This window comes from Aethalodelphis obliquidens, unplaced genomic scaffold (assembly GCF_003676395.1).
Source record: "Aethalodelphis obliquidens isolate GAN/ISIS:26980383/991018 unplaced genomic scaffold, ASM367639v1 scaffold18, whole genome shotgun sequence".
Lineage (NCBI taxonomy): Eukaryota > Metazoa > Chordata > Mammalia > Artiodactyla > Delphinidae > Aethalodelphis > Aethalodelphis obliquidens.
Window position 1 is genome coordinate 16,062,235 of NW_020837962.1, and position 22,860 is coordinate 16,085,094.

Here is a 22,860-nt window from a genome sequence, read left to right on the forward strand (position 1 = left end):
TGAAGCTAATGTAGGAACTAGTCGTTAATTTCCCAGTGCAATTATGAAAAATAAACATACTGAGCATGTGCTGTTTGCCAAGCACCAGGGATAGAGGGAACATGGCATACATGTTCCAAGGGGAGACAGTAAACAAGTAGAGTATCAGGTGATTATGGATAAAGTGCTGTGCAGGGATCTAGACACAGTGTGAGCAGCGGGGGAGACGACTGTAGAACTTGAGAGCCTGGTTCTTTGCTGTCTATTGGATGCTACTGTCTCCAGTCACATTTGAGTTTATATATATTCAGTCAATTTTCTTAAAAATTAGTGCTTAACCTAAATATTTCATCCAATAAATTGATTATGGAAGTCATACATATGGCTGGGGATAAACAATATACTTTTTAAAGGAAACTTGAAAATATCCCTTTCATGAAGAAATCTGACTGTCCATTACTTTGCATCCTCCTTAACAAGACTCTAGTATGGGATTCCTTTTTACTTACAGTACCTCGCCCACTGGCCAGAGTACTTCATTGTTGCAGAGGCCCCTGGTGGAGAGTTAATGGGTTATAGTAAGTATAATACCACTAGTACTTTTTTGGATAGGCAGTTGAGATTAAAATATAGGTTTTAACTGATTATTTTATATTGATCACAGAACGGGAAGTATAATTGTGATGCCCATAATTTTATTTCCTTTTCAACCATTTCACAGCTCACTGATCCCTTCTGATCCGTTCTATTTTAGGTACTATGCTAGGCCCAGGGGATAGAGCAGTGACCCAGACTTGGTTGCATTGCTAACAAAAATTTGAGCTGTAGATTGTCTGTTATGTGTACATGACACACATACATACCCACATGAAATGTAGATATTTAAAAAAATACTTATCAAGTAAAAGCATTAATAACAATTAGCTAGATGACTTTTAAGTATTGCTTAAAGATCAGAACTTGGTCATTAGTTTCCTTTATAATAAAAATGTACTAAACAGCATTTCTGTATGTGTAAATCCTCGTGTTAGTTACTGGATGTGATCTTTCATTGGCAGTCATGGGCAAAGCAGAAGGCTCGGTGGCGAGGGAAGAGTGGCATGGGCACGTCACAGCTCTGTCTGTTGCCCCGGAATTCCGACGCCTTGGTCTGGCTGCTAAGCTTATGGAGTTATTAGAGGAGATTTCAGAAAGGTAGGCACCTGCTTTGCAAATGATTTTTGAACTCTAACCATTTGAGTTTTCTCTTGGTGAATGTTTTATCAGATTTTTTCCTTCAGATTGAACATCTGTCATGATGCAGTTTCATAGGAATTTCATTTTCAGCCTCTAATAGTCCTTATACCAATTCTGTCACATATTCAGAGTGATATTATTGTTCCTGTTTGGCCACTGAGGAAAATTAAGGCAGTGTGAGTGACCTGCCATAGGCTTATGAGCTGCGTAACTGGTGGAATCAAAATCTAGCCCTCAAGGTTTCTGTTAGTGTTCTTGCCACTGCAGCAGGTGTTTCCAAATTCTTCCTTAACACTGTCCTTGGCATCTCAGTCATTTTCTCATAGTGCCCTAGGCTAAACAGAAGTGTAGTCTTAAGCAGTTGTGTCCCAGCAAGCTAGTAGCTATTAGGAAGAAAAAAATATTTTCATTTCATTGTTAAATAACTGTGGTTACCTCCTAATGAGATGTGTGTACCTGCTGGGCATTGCATGCTTCTCAAACCTTGGAACCAGAGTCTGCAGAACTGCCAGCATTCTTGTTCCATGTTGATTTTCACGTAATCACAGGAATTGCCAGAAGCCTGGCTTCATAAAGATACTATGTCACCAAAAGGAATATAATGTGATATGATGTGTATTTGTGAACTATATAAAGCTAGTAGTTTGCCAGTGTACAACATGTAAGGTTTGCCTACGTTTTCCCCAAACATTTGAAATATGCACCTCCATGAGTTTGAGAGCTGCAAATATTGTAGCTTCTTTTTCAGACCTGTTTTATGTGTCAAACACTCACTCACTATGTGTTACTTTTATTAAATCCATTAAAGTGGAACATTTTAAAGAAGTAACCATGGCCTGAAAACACTGAGCCAAGTCAAGGGCAAGAGGAACCTGAGCTCATTCTTAATTTAGCTGAAAAAGTCTAGTCCTTAAGAACTTAAAAAATTCTTCCTAGAGTGAATACAGAAGAGGGAAAATCTTTAGCAAGATTGTAGTTTACACACATTGGTTAATGGCATATCTTGTTGAAAACAAGTATTTGGCATTATCATGTATAGTTGACAGGGAGTTAGGAACTGTTCTAATTGCACATCAGATTTAATGTATTTATAGGATAGACCATCTCTTAGAGTAGAAAACCACTATGCTCCCTTCCCTTACAGGGTCTAAACGTTCATTTACTTTACAATAGTTGCTAAGATTTAAGTGGCCTATATTTGTGTAGGGGGTGTGTGTGTGTATACGTATATACACACACACACACACATATATTTTTAATGTATACATTAAATGTGTACACTAAAAATAGAAACAGTATATAATATCCAAAGAGAAAAATAGGATAATAAAAGTCAATTCCAAAGAAAAAAAGGAAACTAAAGTAGCAAAACAAATAAAACGCATGAAATAAGGCGGTAGCAGTGAATCCAAATATAATTGATAAATGTAGTAATTGATAAATACAACAGCAAATGTTAATGGACTAATGACTCCCGTTAAAAGACGGTATTATGCCAAGTGAACCAGGCACAGGAAGACAAATATTGTGTGATTCCACTTAGATACCTAAAGTAGTTAAATTCATGAAGAGTGGAATGGTGGTGGCTGGGGACGGGGGAAATGTCAAGTTACTAAAGTTTCAGTTCAGCAAGAAGAATAAGCTCTAGAGTTTGATATATAACCTTGTATACCTACACTTGAAGATAGTGTACATTTAAAATTTATTGAGAGGGTAGATCTCATGTATTCTTAGGACAGTAACATTAAAAAATGATGGACTGTCAGAACTGTATTCTATTTACAGGAAATATGTATAAAGGTTAAAGATCGAAAGTAAAGAAATTTTTTTTAATTATGCAAATTCTAACAGGGTGTGCTTAAATTAACAAGTCACATTATAGTTCAATAATTACGAAAATAAAAAAGGGTCTGCATACTGAAAAGAGTTAATCAGGGAAATGTAATAATTAAAAACTGTACGTACCCAGTGACAAATTCAAAGTAAAAATGCAACAGTTGACAAAACTACAAGAAGAAATAGACAAATCATCATAATTAGAGATATGAGCATGCCTCATCCTAATTGTTAGGACAGCCAGAAATTGATTAAGGGTACAGAACAGGGGTCAACAAACTTTTTCTGGGCCAGATAGTAAACGTTAAGGCTTCACAGGCCACTTCACAATAGAGACAGGCCACAGGTCTCTATTGCTGCTTCAAAATTGTAAAAAACCATTCTTTGCTTGAGAGCAGCATAAAAATAGGTTGAAAGCTGACCCCTGCCTTAACTAATTTCAGTCAGTTAGCCAGAATCTTTCCACAAAGAAAGCTATGGCTTCTCTGGCAAATTTGCAAATTTCACAATTTAAGAAATAATGACACTAAGTTTACTTTTACACACAAAAAGGGAACAATCACAAAACCTGACAAGAGGAAGGAAAATCTCATGACAGATGCAAAGTCCCAGAAAATTCTTAGGAAAATGGATTCAGCAATTCATGAAAAGGATGACATATCGGGGGAAGTTTGTTTTAATATTAGAATGTATCCTACCAGTTAATAGGCTGAAGAATATTTATCTCAGTAAATGTAGAAAATGCTTTGATACAATCCAGAGTTCACTCTTGATAAAAACTGTTAGCAACAGGAAAACTTACTTAACCTGAAAAACTGAAAACCTGTAGTAAATATGAGTGGTGATGCACTGAATGATTTCTGGGACAGGACAGGATGCCTAAAGTCGGCTTCTCTTCAGTAATTTACTGGAAATCATCCTCTACCATACAAGTGAAGCAAGCAAGAAAAATAAAAGGTTTGAGAAGAAACAAAACCGTTATTTTGGATAGGTAAGATTGTACAAATAGAAAACCTACAGGAAGGAATCTACAAATATTTAGAATTTTAATAAAAGTTAAGCTAAGTTGTTGGATATAAAGTTAGTATAAATTAAATTGCTTTTCTATACAAACAGTAACATTTAGAAGAGGATGTGATTTGCATTGGCATCAGTACATTAAGCCCTTAGGAGAAATCTAACAAAAGCTGTGCAAGACCTCTCTGAAGTTTATACAACTTTACCCAGAGACAGAACAGATGACCTACCTAAGTGGAGGGAGGAACTACCGCTGCAGCATAGAGTTAGCCGTCTCTACAGTAGACAGGTAACTGATCCACAGTCAGCGTAACTGCAACCCAAATCACAAGTCTTTTCCGTGCAACTTGTTGATTCTGAAACTTACAGGGAATGGAAGGAGCCAAAAAGAGGTAAGACACTCTTGAACAGCAAAAAAGTGAGTGGAGTAATTGTCTAGGCTAGTGGAACAGAATTTGAGACACAGACTCAGGAACACATGGACTTTAGACACACCTTGGAGGAGGCAACTGCAGATCGGTGGGGAAGGATACACTTTCCAATAAACGTGGTGGCACCACTGGATATCCATATGGGAAAAGATTTTCCCACATTAGTACCTTATCATGCACAGATCAATTCCATATTTATTAAAAACCTATATGTGAAGAGCAAAACTAAAAAGCCCTTCAAAGGAGAGTGTCTCCATGACCTCAGGGTAGAAAAGAACTTCTCAAGCCCTAAAAAGTGCAAGGAAATCATATATTCAACTTCACTAGAGTGCGGTAACTTTGTTCATCAAACGATACATAAGGATGATGACAAGTCACAAATTGGAAAAAGATTTGCAAATTGGGGAGAAGACTTGCACCATCCTTTACACAAGGCTGAATATCCAGAATACATAGAGAACTACATGTGGGGGAGAACGACCAATAAAGACCATACAGAATGAGAAATCTAATGGTGGACACAAATATAATCAGCCTTGTTAGTAATCAGAAATGCCAGCTAAAATTGCCCTGAGATGCCATCAGGAGTCTACCCCCTCCTGTGGGAGTGTCAGGTGGCACATGTGGGCTGGGAGACAGGCATTATCTGATAAAGTTGAAGGTGTCCCTGTGAGCCAGCAGTGACACTAACTGCAGACCTTAGATATCCTGGATGTACCACAAGACACACAACAAAATACTCGTAGCAGCATAGTTGATAATGTATAGGACCACAGACATCTCACATCTCATAGTGTGTCCATACAGGGACACACTAAACACAGGGAGGACGGACAAGCTCCAGCTGCCCTGGGACTGACTCAGTACCGACTGGGAGGCGAGTCACTAAAGAGTAAAGTAAGTTTGACTCCATTCAGGTGATGTTCACAAACATAAACCAGAACAGGTGGTAAGTCTACTGCATAAAGCAAGGCGCTGATGACCACACGAGTCAGGACATGGAGACCTGGGTAATAAAGGGGCTGTCACTGACCAGAGGGACCCAAGGGCTTCAGAGCTGTGACCAGTGTCCTGTAGTTATACAAGGCCACATTGGTGCTTTCTTCAAAACCTTGGGTGAAACTATTATATGACTAATTGGTAAAATGATTTTTAAAGCCAGGTAACAGAATTGTGGTAAAAATTTAAAGTTTATCTTTTAAGAAAACCTGTAGGTTTTGAAATGTTACAGTTATCTTTTGTACTGCAAAATCCTCGGCAGTAAAAATTGATAACATGATGTAATTGACTGCAGGGTTTCATAGTACCATCCTATGAATAGTCAAAGTAGTTTTAAAAATTATGTATTATTTTCAAGGACTTCTAATTTTTTTTTTTTTTTTTTAATTACAGAAAGGGTGGATTTTTTGTTGATCTCTTTGTAAGAGTGTCTAACCAAGTTGCAGTCAACATGTACAAGCAGTTAGGCTACAGTGTGTACAGGACAGTCATAGAGTACTATTCGGCCAGCAACGGGGAGCCCGATGAGGATGCTTACGGTGAGCTCCCCCCTGAGAGGAAGCCAAATGTCTACATTCATCCTACAGACTGAAATACTCGGCTATTTTAATACACTTAAGAGAATCATATTTAAAATCTGGGCTATAATTAAATCTGCTTTAACCTACCCTTAAGAACCTACCACTGATTAACTTACATTAACTAACCATTGGTTAATTACTGTCAATTATTGTTTTACTGGTACAGACACATTTTTACTAAGGTTCTGTCAAAAGAACATTTGTAGGAAGAGCTGGATCCCAGCTGGGGTTTGGTGTACTTGTGATTGAGAATCACTTACAAATACATTTCTCTTAGAATATGGTAGAAGTGGGGGTAGGGGACAAAACCTCTTAACCTATACACTTTAAATTTGATATAAAATATTCTGACATTTGGGTACTTACATTAAACTTTGCTTCCTAACAGATATGAGGAAAGCACTTTCCAGGGACACTGAGAAGAAATCCATCATACCATTACCTCATCCTGTGAGGCCGGAAGACATTGAATAACCATGAGCAGTGGTTCTTAGGCTGATGATGCTCCAGATATTTTATGGACAATATTATTTTCATTAGATGATCCTGGAGCTCTATTAGGAGAAAAGGGAATTGTTTAGATCTTAAAGACTTCAAGAAAAAAACAGGTTATAAACTTGTCTTGTTTCCTATTAGCAATATCATACCTTCTAAAGCTGTCCACTGTAATAAAATTCAGCCAAAAAAGGCAGCTAGGTCAAAAGGAAACATTCCACTGTTATGGTTCATAATGTAATATTCATGGTATGCTAGGGAAAAAGCTTGCTCCAATCTCCTCCTCAATTCTGTGCCTGAGAACCACTGCTGCATATATATTTTTTATTTTGTATTGAACTGTTAATTGAAGCTTTAAAAGCATATATGGAATGTGTAAATCTAAGATGTATAATAAAATGCACTGTTGACTCGAGTGTTTTCTGGAAGGTTTTTGGTCATTTATAAACGTCAGGTTATCAGGATTGAAGAAGGTCATCATTTAGGGTATGTTGTTTCCCTTACATTTTTCATTTATATACAAAGCATTGTTTAATTGCTTACTTGGACAGTCCCTGCCCAGCACACTTAAGCGTCCTTCTTATTGCAAAGTTCTTCCCAGATACTTGTTTCCATACTGCTGGTCTCAGGTCTTTTCTTTGTCTAGTCTCACAGTGCTTTGCTTAAATCCTGCCTTTCAACAAAATACAAAAAGATGCTAAAATAAAGGGGAAAAAGAACCTAATTCCCAAAGAAAGGCCACGTAATTAGATCACAGGCTAACCACATATTTTCATGTGTAGTTTTCATCGCATGCAGTATCTGAAAATATCCAGTGAGTAACAGTAGCTAAAGAAAACGAAATAAATCACAGAAATGATTATTAAAACCCTGTTACTTTTGAAAGGACTTATTTTGGTGGAGTTGAGGGTGAGAGAGAAGTGAGGTTCTCCCAGGAGAGTAATTTTTTCTTTCATGCATTTCACACTGGCACATTACCTGCCCGAAAGTGGCCTTAGGAGTTTACATGAGAACCTGACTGCTAGTTTTTTTCCTGACACACACATGTGACACAAACAGAACATGATTATGATTAGTCACTTACTTAGAGTAGCATCTGGCCTGTTTTCATCTCACCCCGTGGCCCTGTGTACTTAGCCAACTCAGAGCAGTGCTCCTCTTCCCTGACTGGACAGACCTTGGAACTCAACAGTCAGAGCCTCTGATCCCAGCAGCTGAAGCTAGTCAGGTGACTGAAGTAGCGAGGCTAAGAGCAGGTTGCTTTCACCTGCTAGTCCTATTTCCTTCTGCCCCCAATTTTCAAGATACAATTTAACACTGTATTGATTAGCTTTTATTCCCTTGGGTGAATAATACACTTGAAAATGTAATAATAAATTTGCAAACAGTATATTTGCTAATTGGCCTTATAGGTGAAAAAAACACAAAGATACGGTTCTAGTCAAACAGCTTGTGTAGTGAACAAAAAAAAAATAGGCTTGAGAAACACAGGCTGGATTAAAGGAAACAATCTCTCAGATGAGTTAATTAAGGCAAGTATTTTTTGCCTGAGAATATAAGCAGCATATCAGCCAGCAAGTACATTATCATCTTGTGCTGCTTTGTTTCATGACTTAGCATATAGTTACCTCAGCTGTTTTTCACGTTCTAAATCGAGGCTAAGTTGAACGTGTCAGGTCTTACAGGTAGACAGTCTACTGCAGCACGCCGGGCAACATTTACTGGTGCTCTAGGTAGAGATGATTCCCTTGTCCATTAAGTTTGGGAAGCACAGCCAGCATTGCACCTGGGGATTCACAATGTATAGGGAGTGTTATCAAGGGCCCTGAGAAGCCTAACTATGAAGAGATTTGTCAACAAGGCTTAACCCTTAACCTAGGGTTTCCCAAACTCACTGGAGCATGGGACATTGTTTTTCACCGCTCTTGCATTACTATTCTTTAAACAAGCCACTGCAGAGCTCAACTAGTTTGGGAGACTGATTACAGCATAACTGAAATTCAACTAAAATGTTTTTGGTAAAAAAAAAAGACCTTGTTCAGTAATACAGTAACTGTAAATTATTTTCTAACTGGTGTTTTCAAAAACACTTAGTATAAATGGCCATTAAGAAGGTATAGCTATTTAGAAGTTAATCTAAGCACATTCAATTCCACAAGGAATGAACGTTATTTAAGAAAGTGGCCAGGAATGAACATTTTATTGAGCACTTACTCTGTGCCAGGAATACTCCCTTTCTAATTTAATCTTCAAAATGAGCTGGCAAAAGCCCATTTTATGAGTGAAGAAACTGAAAATAAACGTTATGTATCACCAAGTGGCAGAGCTGGGAATGGAACTCAAGTCAGTGTGACTCTTAAGATGTAAATAAGTTACAGGATTCAGATGAATGCATAAAACATCTTTATGAAGAAGGCAAGCATGAGAAAACTTCACCTGAAAAGTTACTGTGAGATGTGACTGAGAACTTCTAAAAAAAGACTCTTTCAAAATTTTGCAGTTCGATCTAAAAGACACGCTAAGTGTTACCTTAAGGATTTCCTAATGCATGATGCATTAGGACAACACAAAATGTTGAGACTCAAAGAAATCCAACAGTTAAAAAGATTCCTTTACTTGCAACCCACCCGTAACTAACCCAAGAACCTTTTAAAAATAATTCAAAAGTAGCTGCCAAAGATTCCCATCGATTCATCACTGGTGAAATATCCAAAAACTTACAGGAGTTGCAAGAGTTCCAAACTATACATCTATAAAAATAATAAAACATCTCTCAACAGGAACAGGAAGGCCCGGACTCCTGCTCGGCAGCGTCCGCATCTGGGTCTTCCTCGCCAGGCTCCTTCTCCTGCTGCTGTTTCTTCCACAGTTTGGCCATGGCCAGGAGCTTGAGGTTGGGCTGGTTGGCAGCATCTTCCGGAAAGATGTAATCATAGTATTCTTCCCAGCCTGCATCCGACTACAGGAAAAAAGTAGAACAGTTAAAAGATAAGCTAACACAAGGCTGGAATACGTTTCAGTTAAAGTGGAGAATTCTCACTGGGAAACCCAGGGTTCAAATTCAACTTACCTTCATTGTGCAAAACAACATCAAAGTCTACTTGGAAAGCAGAATTTTCAAAGAGAAATTAGAAGGGCCTGGCCTGGTAGAGTGGGAGTAATTGCTGTTGGATGGGTGTTGCTGCAGCTGTAACTCACTGAGAGCTACAACCTGGTGGAAAATGCCCTAAAAATCTAAGCATAGCTCCTGTATGGTCAATCGAAAAGACAGTCAGTGTCTTCAACCCCATCTTGCAGTCTTACGTGAGTCTTTAAATTTTTAAAGATTTACTTAGTATTTACCCAATAGTGAAAGCCATAAATCTGTGATTATCCTGACACCCTGCCTTTGAATCCCACCTCCAATCGGGCACTGATTTCACTTCCTAAAGGTCGCCCTGGTCCCAGCTCCCAACACCACCTTGCTTTGCTTACAATAGCCTCCCAACAGACCCTCCTCCAACGAAGCCCCTCAAATCAACCCGCAGGAAACACCAACTGTGTCAGAGCTTTACTACAGCCTACAAAGCCTCCACCCTGACCTCCTGCTTAATGCTCCGGAAATACATTTCATGCAGTTTCTGGAACCAAGCACCAGGAAGAACCTTTGCCAACCCCCACCCCCCACCGTTCTCCAGCCCTGGGTGGACCATACACCCTGCTATGTTGCCATGGTAGCCAGACTGTGACTGTCTCCTCCTCCAGCTGTCAACCCCCTTTCTCAGATTGTATACACGCCACTTCAAAGTATGCATTTCAAAGTCGGGTGCATTTCTGCTCAGCTGGCAGGGAAGGACCAGCTCGGGGGCTCAGTTCTTACCCCATCATCAGCTTGGACCTTTCTTCTCTTCTTGACTTTCTCTGGCATGAGTTGGTCTACTCTCTCCTTATCTGATACTGTTCCAAATTCATCTTCAAAGCTTCGCCAAGATTCCAGCAACATAAGTCTCTCTTCCTTTTCTTCACAGTTCCGCATGGTTTTGTTAGCCTCTTCATAAATTTGTCTGCATTTAGCCAAACTTCCTTCCTTCCCTGAGGACAACTCAAACTGTGCAAAACTGATCCATACCTTAAAAAATATTATTAAAGAACCAAATTAACCATGTCACCCAGAAAACAATGTAATAATAAAGCTAATTTCTTGTTAGTGACATCTGAGCATAGTAACGTGTTCATCTCTAGTATTTCAATACAACAGACTGACTAGATGCTTCTATATAGGAATGGTGAAGCAGTCTGCTTCTACATCCAATTAGGTGTCTGAAATAGTCTCAAAATCCTGAAGTTTAATTTTTTATTCAACCCTACGATATCCAAGTTATTTACACGCAGTATAAATATTGACCTGGTATAAGCTTAACATTCCAAAGTCCTCTGAGACTCACAAGCTCTCTGTAAAAGTAAGGAAATCATATAAAATAAATATATTAAAAAATCCCACACACTTAAAATATAGAAATACACTATTTCTTCTGGACTGCTGATTCAAGCAAAATTAAAGATAACCCACAATGCACAGGATACCTTGACATGTTGTGTCCGTTGAAGCAATCGTCGGTAAAGATTTCGTGTTCTTTCAGTTTCTTCCTGCTCAATTTCAAAATCAATATATGATTTCCAAAGCACCTAAGAAAGATAACCTCATAGGTCAGTCTTGACATTTAAGAAGCAACATGCCCCTATCCAAAGTACAGCCTAACTAGCATTCTAACCTAGGAAATCTAGGAACCTAGAACGTTCATGACCAATTAAGGAACAGACTGTATGTGGATACAAGAAATAATACTGGTGTTTACAGACTGGCCAAAATTTGGCTAAGTGTCTACATTATGAGAAAAAAGACCTTGGGTTCACTTTTGGATTCTCTTCTAGACTTATCAAAAGAGCAGGGTAACTTGCCAAACCTCTCAGGCACTGTCATGAGGCTGCCACAAACCACGGACTTGCGGGGAGAAAACAGGCCTAGATCAGCCAGTGCACACCGTTTTTGTCTCCACTCTAAGTTCCCTGATATGCCTGAGTCCAACTCAACAAGCATCCAGGGCACAGCTGCCCACCCGCCTGGCACAGCCCGTCAGGGCACAGGGACCAGGAAGATGTGGCCCAGACGCCTGGAGGCCGCAGTCTGTGGAGCGGCTGAGGCCAAGTGATGGGACCAGTGACACATAGAGCCCTGCCCAGTGCAGTCAGCAGGGCCTGGTGAACCGCTCAGTGCAGGGTCACACCAGAGCGAGAGTCACTGAGCGAGCTCAGTGGTTCCTGAGAGGTTCACACTGTCCTAGCTGTTGTTTGGTGCCACCTCGCGGCTCAAGCTTAGATCCTGACGGGATGATTTCAGGCCCTGTGGCCAGCCAGGCCGGCCTGGACAGGGGCAGTGGTACCTCCAGGAACATCCTGGTTTAATGAGAGCCTAATCCAGGCAAAACTGCACCAGAGGGATCCGGGGCTGTGCAGTCTCAACCTTTACCTCCCTTGTTCTCCAGGTGGCCTTGACTGCGCTGCCCTGGCTCATCCTCTTTAGCCTTCTGTTAAGAGAAAGGGAGGAGGGCTTCTCTGGTGGCGCAGTGGTTGGGAGTCTGCCTCCCGATGCAGGGGACGCGGGTTCGTGCCCCGGTCCGGGAGGATCCCACATGCCGTGGAGCGGCTGGGCCCGTGAGCCATGGCCCCTGAGCCTGCACGTTCGGAGCCTGTGCTCCGCAACGGGAGAGGCCACAGCAGTGAGAGGCCCGCGTACCGCAAAAAAAAAAAAAAAATCCACGAAAAAGAGAAAGGGAGGAAGATCCCACCCATAAGATCCCAATTCATCCTGGCGTCACAGTGGGGCTGTGTTGTGCTGTGCTACCTGACTAGAGAGGGCTGCTTCCCCCGCCTTCCTGTCTCCAAAACAGGAAGTCCTAATCTGAGTGAAAAAGACTATAGGTGAGATGGTCTTTATACTCTAAGAGGCACACATATTCACAAGGTCATCTGAGGTAACACTGGGCAAGCGTCTAAGATAAAGCCATAGTCACCCCGCGGGCCTCACCTCCGGCATGTCCAAGCGTGGCTGACTGATGGCTAACTCGTAGATGGCCCGGGCTCTCTCGATATCGCCAAGGATTGTCTCTAATTCTGCAAATTTAATCCAAGAGGTACAATTTTCAGGCCCAAATTCCAGGAACTTTTCATAAAGCTTCCGGCATCTGTCAAATTCTCGAAGCTGTAGCTCCAGTTCTATGTAACCTTTAAATAACTTGTTCTTCGGACACTTGCCTATGGAAGTTCCCTGGAAAAAAAGATAACCGACCGCTGTGATGTCTGAGTGGGTCTGACTTGTGCAGACATCCTCAGCCTGGCCTAGAAGCTGTTCTCTGCTGAGCAACAGCCTTGGCACATCAACATGGCGCACCACCCTCTCCCTCTGCAGTAACGCACTGCTCAAACTGGCTCGACAGAGACCAAAGGAAACCCTCCAATTCACTCAGCTGTCAAGTCGGCCTGTTTTGCAAGAGATATAGTGTTGCAGAACTGTTCGGAAAACTATTTTGAATTTCACCTGGTTTCTCAGGATGTCCTAGTGAATGCGGATGTCAGATGGACAACACCTCCCATGAGTAAAAGGATAATCAAGGGACGAACCCTGCTGCCCACAGCCAGGGTGAGAGTAGCTTACCAGAAGGATAGCTGCATCTGATCCTATTAAGAAATTTTAGAACACTTGTTAAGAGGAAGGTGCACTTAATACACCAAAAATCTTGTACAGGATCAGAATACTAAAGAGCTAAGATCCGATGTCTCTAGCCGGAGGAAAGATCTGAAACATCTCTAACTGTCCAATGTTGACACAGAATAACTTAAGCATCATCACCCAATCTTTCTTCAAAGGCCGTGCTTTCGAACAAGTCTCAGGTTATAAAGGCACAGTATTTCTGCTGCCTTCTCAAGAGGAATCACATAACCTGTAAGCATTAAGATTTTAATTTCCTTCTCGAAGGACTTAATGATGCATCTTGAGCCTTTCTTTACTCACCAAAGCTCTTCTGGCAAATGGTAAATTTTTCTGTCTTATTTCAAACTGTGCATACAGTAACCACATTTTGGCAAATGTGAACTAGAAAACAAAAGCGCAAAAACTCACATAAGTTAAATTTAAATTAACAAGGGCCACAGACGAACTTCCCTAAAGCTACAGAGCTAGGACAGATGTATCTTTTCATTTATAAGCTAAGAAGACAATATTTGACAGAAATTAGGAACAGTAATCTAGGCACTTCACTATAACGCAGGGCTCTGCAGCCCCTACTGAGAGGCAGCTTGGTTTGTTGGTGTGCTGTGATCAGGCAGAACATGGCCCTCTATTCTAGAAGGCAACTCGGTCAACACCTGTGTCTCTCATGCTGGGAAATACACAGAGATCATGTGTCAACCATCCCCAGAACACGCGTGTTCCCTGCGCCTGCAGACGACCACACAGGTGCCAGCAGCCGGTTGGCTGTCCCCTCTCATGCTGAGCTCAGTCTCTTCTGATTACCATCCTCCTGGAATTTTTCCATTAGCATATATATCAGTCATTGGTCACTTAACACAGGCTGCCTGCTCAACTAGACTGTAAGCTGTTTTCAGAGGCAAAGAGTGTATCTTATTCTTATTTATGTTTTCCACAGAGCCTAGCACAGGGAAGAGCCAATCAATAAATATGATTTCACTGAATTATTTCACAAGTAACAGATGCAGGAGTTTGATTTGTCTGGAACAGAACATTTAGAGCAAACATACCTTTTTATGAGGAATGAGTTCCAAAGAGGCTTGGTAAACTTGTCTTGTCCTCTCCGGATCCTGCATTAGGATAGGAAATTTGCACAAAATATTTACGTCTATTACTAATTTTACTATTACTAATATATACCCCTAACATTGAGTATGTTCCTACAAGTTATTTTCAAACCCTGATTGCATTTATGATCAAAATTGAACTGCCTCTGGCCATCAAACTTTGATCACAGAATCACCCACAATACAGCCCTCAAACTCTTTCGCCTGACAGCAGAAACAAAGATGTTCTACAGTCTCGGATCAGCAGCAGAAAGTTAACATTTTCCTATTAACTTACACACAACCAATTTCTGAAAATTTGCTAAAAGTAAGAATGTGCAATCCAGCTGTGATCCCTCTTCATGAGAAAACCCAGGAAACTATAGATAATGAAACTAAGGGCTAGTTCATTGTTCCCTTTCAAGTTCCAAGTAATAATCTTGTTGCATCTCAAGGTTTAAAAAAAAATACAGCAAAACTAAAAACCACCTCACCTATGTCCACTACAGGTGTAGAGTTTAAAACGTGGCAGAGGGGACTTCCCTGGTGGCATAGTGGTTAAGAACCCGCCTGCCAACGCAGGGGACGTGGGTTTGATCCCTGGTCCAGGAAGATCCCACATGCTGCAGAGCAACTAAGCCCGTGCACCACAACTACTGAGCCTGCGTACCTAGAGCCCACGAGCCACAACTACTGAAGCCCGTGTACCGCAACTACTGAGCCTACGAGCCACAACTACTGAAGCCCATGCACCTAGAGCCCATGCTCCACAACAACAGAAGCCACCGCAATGAGAAGCCCGTGCACTGCAACGAAGAGTAGCCCCCGCTCCCTGCAACTAGAGAAAACCCATGTGCAGCAACGAAGACCCAACGCAGCCAAAAAAACCCCAAAAAACAAACAACCTTATAAAATGTGGTATCAGTTCCCAGCCGCGCCAGCAGGGCCAACGCGCAGGGGGAGGAGCCCGCCCCCAGCCACCCCAGGACTAGGCTCTGCACCTTCGCCTCCAGCTCCTCGTAGAGGGCGTAGTTGATCCACAGGTAGATGTAGCGCTTCCAGTGCCTCTTCTCCTGCACAGGCGGCACGTTGGCGATGGCTCGCTCGTAGACTTCCCGCACCGTCTCTGCCTCTGCGTCGCTTTCAACCAAGCGCAAGTAATCGAACCATGCATCGTAGTTGTGCGGGTTAGCCTAGAAAGATAAGGTTAATAATTAGAAACCAAACCCAGAGCTGCACCTGCGGGACTATGTGAGCTGAAAGAAGGCAGCAGACTGACTTTCTGTACTCTAGCAACTTTTTTCTAGACTTTACAGGCTATTTCATTTAAAAATACCATTCTTGAGGTTCTATAATAGAAAAGGAAAAGGACTATAGAAGACAGACTATTAGCCAGAGGTTCCCCCAGCAAAGCCCCTTTTATCTACAACAGCTTATTTTTTTGGACTATACCAATTTTTCATTTTTTTTCAAGAAGGTGTAAGTGGAAAAATGACTTAGAGACAAATACATAAAGATCAATAACAACTGATGTTTTTTCCTTTTTTGTTTTTTTTAATGCAGCAGCAAATGGTAATCAGAGTAGACCCCTGCTCTGGTGGTGCCCTGGATGCCTCTCCTCCACAGAGGTGAAGGGTGCCAGCTCCCCGTCTTCCCACCCTGGCAGCCCCCGCACTTGGCTGAGTAAAGACCCCTGATTGAGGGTCTGGGGCACATGAGTGGGTGACGTGGAGATGAAGCACACTGAGAACTGGTTTCTGGAAGTAGTATCCATTGGTGGGTCAGTCATCCCTGGCCAGACTGAAATGTGACTGTCTCATCTCCTGCTCCAGGACTTTCTGCAACTGCCCTGATTCCCGCCCATTATCCAAGCCTGCTCCTCCAGCTTCCTATTGATTCTGTAAACCTCCCAGTATCTATAGCTATGAAAATAGACATCTATTTTTTTATGTGTCTTTGTTTATATATGTGACTCCATAGCACTATGCCTAGATTTAAAATTACGATGGAATTATACCATGCTCACAACTGCAAAACCTGCCTTTTCAATTAACAGCAATATGTCTTGAACATTATCTTGCTGACCCCATTTAACACCAGACTTAGTCCTTTGTTTGGAGATATCTTAATTAATTTGGCCAAGCAGAAGTATTTTAAAATACAGAGCAGAGCAGTAAAGGAAAACACTACTACCTTTGAATTCAAATCAAAATAGTACCTTACAGACAGAGATGAGAATGGAACCCTAACTACAATATGTCTTTTGTTCAAGCAATTAAGCCAAAAGGTAATGTATAAAAATGGGTTTTTTCGATCAATCTCTGACTCTTCCATCTTCTTTAAAAAGTGAGCTCAAATGGATTTCAGATTGCTTTTGCTCAAGTTCTTTGTGTATAATCAGCAACCAACAAAGTGACTTCCAACATGCGAGTGGCAGAGCAAATCCAAGCGCTGTCTGCTTGCCTTTTCTACCAGCCCCGTTTACCTCCCCATCTGGAATGCCAATTTACTGCACACACAGGACGGAGAGCGATGCTGTGGCCCAGGACTAGCCAGCAGGTCCCTGCCAGCACAACCACTCACCGCCAGTGCTCACCTTCACCTCCTCCTCGTACTGGAACCTCCGTTTGCTCACGATGATGTCTTCAATGCCCCGCCTGTCACCAAACTTCTTCTCAAAGATGGTGTAATTTTTAAAGAGTTCCTGGGCTTCCTGCTTTGAAATTCGATCCAGGGCGTACTTATAGATCACTCGTACCCTCTCAAACTGAAAGCAGACAGGATGATTATCTTCCAGAACACAGTATTCTCATTCTAGCCACAACTTGAAGAGTAATTATGACATAAAACATTACTTGTAAGTTAGATTATGAGGCCTCAAAATGCCCGAAGTACGACTTTTCTTCTCCCTTTTGTTGAGGTACTTTTAGCCAGGATGGACTGACACTTTCCTCTGAGCCCCACATTTAACAGTGTACCTAACGCTGCCAGCTGGATGTCGTCCATGCATCTCAGACTCACCCAAGCTCGCTCCTCCCGCCCAGCTGGGTCGTTGTCAGACTCCCCGTCCTGGGCAGTCACACCCACCACCCTGATCACACACCTGCTCTGTCAGGGGCCTCCCCAACTCCTCTCTCCTGCATTCCTCACACTGGCTGCTTCCACAGCCCTGCCCTTTCTACCTCCTCAACACAGCCCTTCACTTCTCCCCAGGCCTCTGCCGACCCACCTCCATTTCTCCCTTGACCATGTGAAAAGCGCCCCCATGCCCACTCTGCCGCCCTCTTCCCAATACACTCTGCATGAACCAGCCAGAGGCTCCCCTCACAGCACAGATGACATCCGACCACCTCCTGCTTAAGACCCTCCACACTTCCCACCGGCCTGAGGACAGAATCTGAACTCACCTCTGGGACCTGTGCAAGACCCTGCATTCAGATCCCAGCCAACCCCTCCCCCTCCTGTATTATCTGAGCTACATTTCAGGATTATTTTCCATACATACTATGGGAGAAAATAACTGACTTCTCGTGGGACAATCTCTGTTTCCATTTCATATTCTGTTCTCTGTACTGAGGGCTCTGGGGCTTTTTGTTTCCCAGGTTCATTACCTGTAAAGCCCTTTAATCAGAGTATCAAATGACTCTCAGTTTACAGATAATATTCTCATTTAGGTTTAAAGACTTAATTTTGAAGCAGAGCACAACAAAATTAAGACAGTTATAATATAATCCATAATCACTCACTCCCAACCTGCAGCTTAGCCAGATATATGCTGTTTTCCTTGAGAAATCACATTTTCATATCTTGAAAGCATTTTCTCCAAGGATAAGTGAATAAGAAAATGTAAGTGAACTCAATGTGCACAAAAAGTAATCTTTTCTAAGCTGTTTTGCAACATAATCAAGTTCCTTCAAGTTTACTTACTTCTTTCTGATTTTCCTCAAATTTGGCAAAGGCAACATAAAGGTGTTCATCCATATGTTCATCCCCAAAGAATTCGACAGCTCTCTCATACACCTTCCGCGCATGGGCAAAGTAACCATGCTTTTCTTCAAAGCGGGCGTACTTGATCCAGTTCTTCACATCAGGGTGCACAAGAACAAGTGAGCGGGATTAAAGAAAAACCAGGCAGAACAACGTGGCTTAAAAAGCAAAAACCCAAACCCAAATCCAGAACCTCAACACCACACACTATGGGTGGCTACAGGGGAGATAACACATGTACGAAGGTGGAGACCCACTAACCTGTGACCACCCAAGAGGCCGTGTCTTGTCTGTGTGGCCTCCTCCAACTCGTATTCAGTATTTCAGGAGTGGTACAAACAGGAGTTTGGAGCCACGAAAAAGCTGAAGCCTATGACTAGGCACGTGATCTGGACAAGTCATTAATCTTATCTAAGCCTCAGTTTTATCATCTATAAATAGAGGAAAATAATACCAACCAACCTCATTTGATGATTGCCAACTTTAAATGAGAAAAATGTGTGTAAAGCTCTTAGCAATTTCAGGCCAAAAGAATGTGCTCAACAAATGGCACTTTTTGTAGTATCTGCTCAATAACATTAATATTTGAATTACTGATTAAGCAAAAAAACATGTGGGAGGAGTCAAGATAGCTGAATAGGAGTACATGGAGCTCACCTCACCCCACAAATACATTAAGAATACATCTACAAATGGAACAGTTCTCACAGAGCACCTGCTGAACACTTGCAGAGGACCTCAGACACCTGAAAGGGCAAGAAAGATCCCTGCATAACCAGGTAGGACAAAAGAAACAAAAAGAAGAGGAAGGGGGATGGGACCTGCGCCCCTTTGGGGGAGCTTAAGGAGTGGGGAGGCTCCCGCACCCAGGGAAGCCCCCTCCCTGGTGGGGAGATCAGCTGGGACAGAAGGGGAGCTTCAGGGGCTTGCAGAAGAGCGCAGCAACTGGTCTGTGGCAGGCAGGACAGAGTGTGACCTACACAGATGGTCCCTGCCTCAGCCCTGCACACCCCAACCTGAGACGTGTGTCTGCCGGTGCAGAAGGGGCTGGGTGCTGGAACATGGCGTTGGAGAGCAGATCCGGGGAGAAGACTGCCGTTGGCTGCACAGAGACAGCCTGGAGGGACAGGAGTGCGGAGCTCCAGCAACCAGGAACGTTTGTGGAGGAAGCTGGGGCTGCCATTGCAGCCTCCTTCTCCACGTACCAGGCCCTGCCTCCACATGCACTGGGAGGGACTCCCACGTGGGTGGGCTTGAACACCCCAATTCCTGGCCCAGCCCCCTCCGACCTGAACCCAAGGAGGAACAGGCCAAGACACATATTGTTTTTTTTTTTTTTTATTTTTGCGGTACGCGGTCCTCTCACTGTTGTAGCCTCTCCCGTTGCGGAGCACAGGCTCCGGACACGCAGGCCCAGTGGCCATGGCTCACGGACCCAGCTGCTCTGCAGCATGTGGGATCCTCCCGGACCAGGGCACGAACCCGTGTCCGCTGCATTGGCAGGTGGACTCTCAACCACTGCGCCACCAGGGAAGCCCCCAAGACACATATTAATCAAAGTGACAAAAATTAAATACAAAGAAAAAATATCAAAGCAACAAGGGAAAAGCAACAAATAACATACAAGAGAATCCCCATGAGGTTATCAGCTGATTTTTCAGCTGAAACTGCAGGCCAGAATGGCGTGGCACCATATATTTAAAGTGATGAAAGGGAAAAACGTACAACCAAGAATACTCTACCCAGCAAGGCTCTCATTCAGATTCAATGGAGAAATCAAAAAATTTACAGACAAGCGAAAGCTAAGAGAATTCAGCACCACCAAACCAGCTTTACAACAAATGCTAAAGGTACTTCTTTAGGTGGAAAAGAAAAGGCCACGACTAGAAACAAGAAATGGGAAAGCTCACTGGTAAAGGCAAACATAAAGTAAAGGCAGGAAATTATCCACACACACGTTATCAAAACCAGTAACCGTGAGAAGAGGAGAATACAAATGCAGGAAATGGGAAATGCACCTGAAATTAAGAGACAAGCAACTTAAAACAACCTTGTGTATATATATACATAGACTGCTATATCAAAACCTCATGGAACCTGCAAACCAAAAAACTACAATAGATACACACACACAAAAGCAATCCAAACACAACACTAAAGACAGTCATCAAATCACAAGACAAGAGAACAAAAGAGGAAGGGAAGAAAAAAACCTACAAAAACAAATCCAAAACAATTAAGGAAATGGCAATAAGGACATACATATCGATAACTACCTTAAATGTAAATGGATTAAATGCTCCAATCAAAGAACACAGACTGGCTAAATGGATACAAAAACAAGACCCGTATATATGCTGTCTACAAGAGACCCACTTCAGATCTAGGGACACAGACTGAAAGTGAGGGGATGGAAAAAGGTATTCCATGCAAATGGAAATCAAAGCTGGAGTAGCAATACTCATATCAGACAAAACAGCCTTTAAAATAAAGACTCTTACAAGAGACAAGGAAGGACACTACATAATGATCAAGGGATCAATTCAAGAAGATGTAACAATTGTAAATATAGAGGCACCCAACATAGGAGCACCTTGATACATAAGGCAAATGCTAACAGCCATAAAAGGGGAAATCGACAGTAACACAATAATAGTGGGGGACTTCAACACCCCACTTTCATCAATGGACAGATCATCCAGACAGAAAATCAATCAGGAAACACAGGCCTTTAAATGACACATTAGACCAGATAGACCTAATTGATATTTACAGAACATTCCATTCGAAAGCAACAGAATACACTTTCTTCAAGTGCATATGGAACATTCTCCAGGATAGATCACATATTGGGCCACACGTCAAGCCTCGGTAAATTTAAGAAAATTGAGATCATATCAAGCATCTTTTCTAACCACAACGCTGTGAGATTAGAAATCAATTACAGGAAAAAAACTAAAAAACACAAACACTTGGAAGCTGAACAATATGTTACTAAACAACCAAGGGATCACTGAAGAACTCAAAGAGGAAATCATAAAATACCTAGAAACAAATGACAACAAAAACACAACAGTCCAAAACCTACTGGATGCAGCAAAAGCAGTTCTAAGAGGGAAGTTTACAGCAATACAATCTTACGTCAGAAAACAAGAAAAATCTCAAGTAAACAACCTAACCTTACACCTAAAGCAACAAGAGAAAGAAGAACAACAAAAACCCCAAAGTTAGTAGAAGGAAAGTAATCATCAAGTTCAGAGCAGAAATAAATGAAATAGAAAAAAACAATAGGAAAAAAAATCAATGAAAAGCTGGTTCTTTGAAAAGATAAACAAAACTGATAAACCTTTAGCCAGACTCATCAAGAAAAAAAAGGGAGACGCCTCAAATCAATAAAATTAGAAATGAAAAAGGAGAAGGTACAACTGACACCACAGAAAAACCAAGGATCATAAGGGACTACTAAAGCAACCATACGCCAATAAAATGGACAACCTAGAAGAAATGGACAAATTCTTAGCAAATTCTTAGAAAGATACAACCTTCCAAGACTGAACCAGGAAGAAATAGAAAACATGAACCGACCAATCTCAAGTACTGAAGTTGAAACTGTGATTAAAAACTTCCAACAAACAAAAGTCCAGGACTAGATGGCTTCACAGATGAATTCTATTGAACACTTAGAGAAGACTCCGTTAACACCGATTCTTCCGAAACTTTTCCAAAAAATTGCAGAGGAAGGAATACTCCCAAGTTCATTCTACAAGGCCACCATCATCCCAATACCAAAACCAGTAAAAGGTACCACAAAAAAAGAAAATTACAGGTCAATATCACTAATGAACACAGATGCAAAAATCCTCAACAAAATACTAGCAAACCTAATCAAACAATACATTAAAAGGATCATACACCATGATCAAGTGGGATTTATCCAAGGGATGCAAGGATGCTTCAATATCTGCAAATCAATCAGTGTGATACACCATGTTAACTGAAGAATAAAAACCATATGATCATCTCAATAGATGCAGAAAAAGCTTCTGACAAAATTCAACACCCATTTATGATAAAAACTCTCCAAAAAGTGGGCACAGAGGGGACATACCTCAACATAATAAAGGCCATATATGACAAACCCACAGCTAACATCATACTCAATGGTGAAAAACTGAAAGCATTTCCTCTAAGATCAGGAACAAGGCAAGGATGTCCACTGTTACCACTTTTATTCAACATAGTTTTGGAAGTCCTAGGCATGGCAATCAGAGAATAAAAATAAAAGGAATCCAAACTGGAGAGAAAGTAAAACTGTCACTGTTTGCAGACGACATGATATTATACTTAGAAAATCCCAAAGATACTACCAGAAAACTACTAGAGCTCAATCTGGTAAAGCTGAAGGATACAAAATACACAGAAATCTCTTGCATTCCTATACACTAACAACGAACGATCAGAAAGAGAAA

General features: G+C 41.7%; 2 protein-coding genes across 8 annotated transcripts in view; one reads left to right on the plus strand and one right to left on the minus strand.

Annotated features, from left to right (window-relative positions):
• Positions 1-6,989, plus strand: part of NAA20 (N-alpha-acetyltransferase 20, NatB catalytic subunit) — a 30,068-nt gene extending 23,079 nt beyond the window's left edge. For both annotated transcript variants that reach the window (XM_027118090.1, XM_027118091.1), the window contains exons 3-6: positions 467-557; positions 1,038-1,173; positions 5,892-6,037; positions 6,468-6,989. In XM_027118090.1, the coding sequence (XP_026973891.1) occupies positions 467-557; positions 1,038-1,173; positions 5,892-6,037; positions 6,468-6,553 (459 nt within the window). In that variant the 3' untranslated portion in view covers positions 6,554-6,989. The remainder of the gene's footprint in view (positions 1-466; positions 558-1,037; positions 1,174-5,891; positions 6,038-6,467) is intronic.
• CRNKL1 (crooked neck pre-mRNA splicing factor 1) overlaps positions 660-22,860 on the minus strand; it is a 31,091-nt gene continuing 8,890 nt past the window's right edge. Inside the window, exons 6-17 of one of the 6 annotated variants that reach the window (XR_003435153.1) lie at positions 18,332-18,510; positions 17,001-17,171; positions 15,406-15,597; positions 14,369-14,428; positions 13,623-13,703; positions 12,639-12,878; positions 11,138-11,239; positions 10,434-10,682; positions 8,203-9,533; positions 4,299-7,247; positions 3,181-3,221; positions 660-1,550 (exon numbers count right to left, since the gene is read on the minus strand). Coding sequence is in view for 2 of the 6 variants with exons in the window: in XM_027118086.1 (XP_026973887.1) it covers positions 9,348-9,533; positions 10,434-10,682; positions 11,138-11,239; positions 12,639-12,878; positions 13,623-13,703; positions 14,369-14,428; positions 15,406-15,597; positions 17,001-17,171; positions 18,332-18,510 (1,460 nt within the window). In the remaining 4 variants the exon portion in view is untranslated. Of the gene's footprint in view, positions 1,551-2,610; positions 7,248-7,891; positions 9,534-10,433; positions 10,683-11,137; positions 11,240-12,638; positions 12,879-13,622; positions 13,704-14,368; positions 14,429-15,405; positions 15,598-17,000; positions 17,172-18,331; positions 18,511-22,860 lie in introns of those variants that run through there. The other 5 variants (XR_003435150.1, XR_003435151.1, XR_003435152.1 and 2 more) reach the window with 5 other exon arrangements.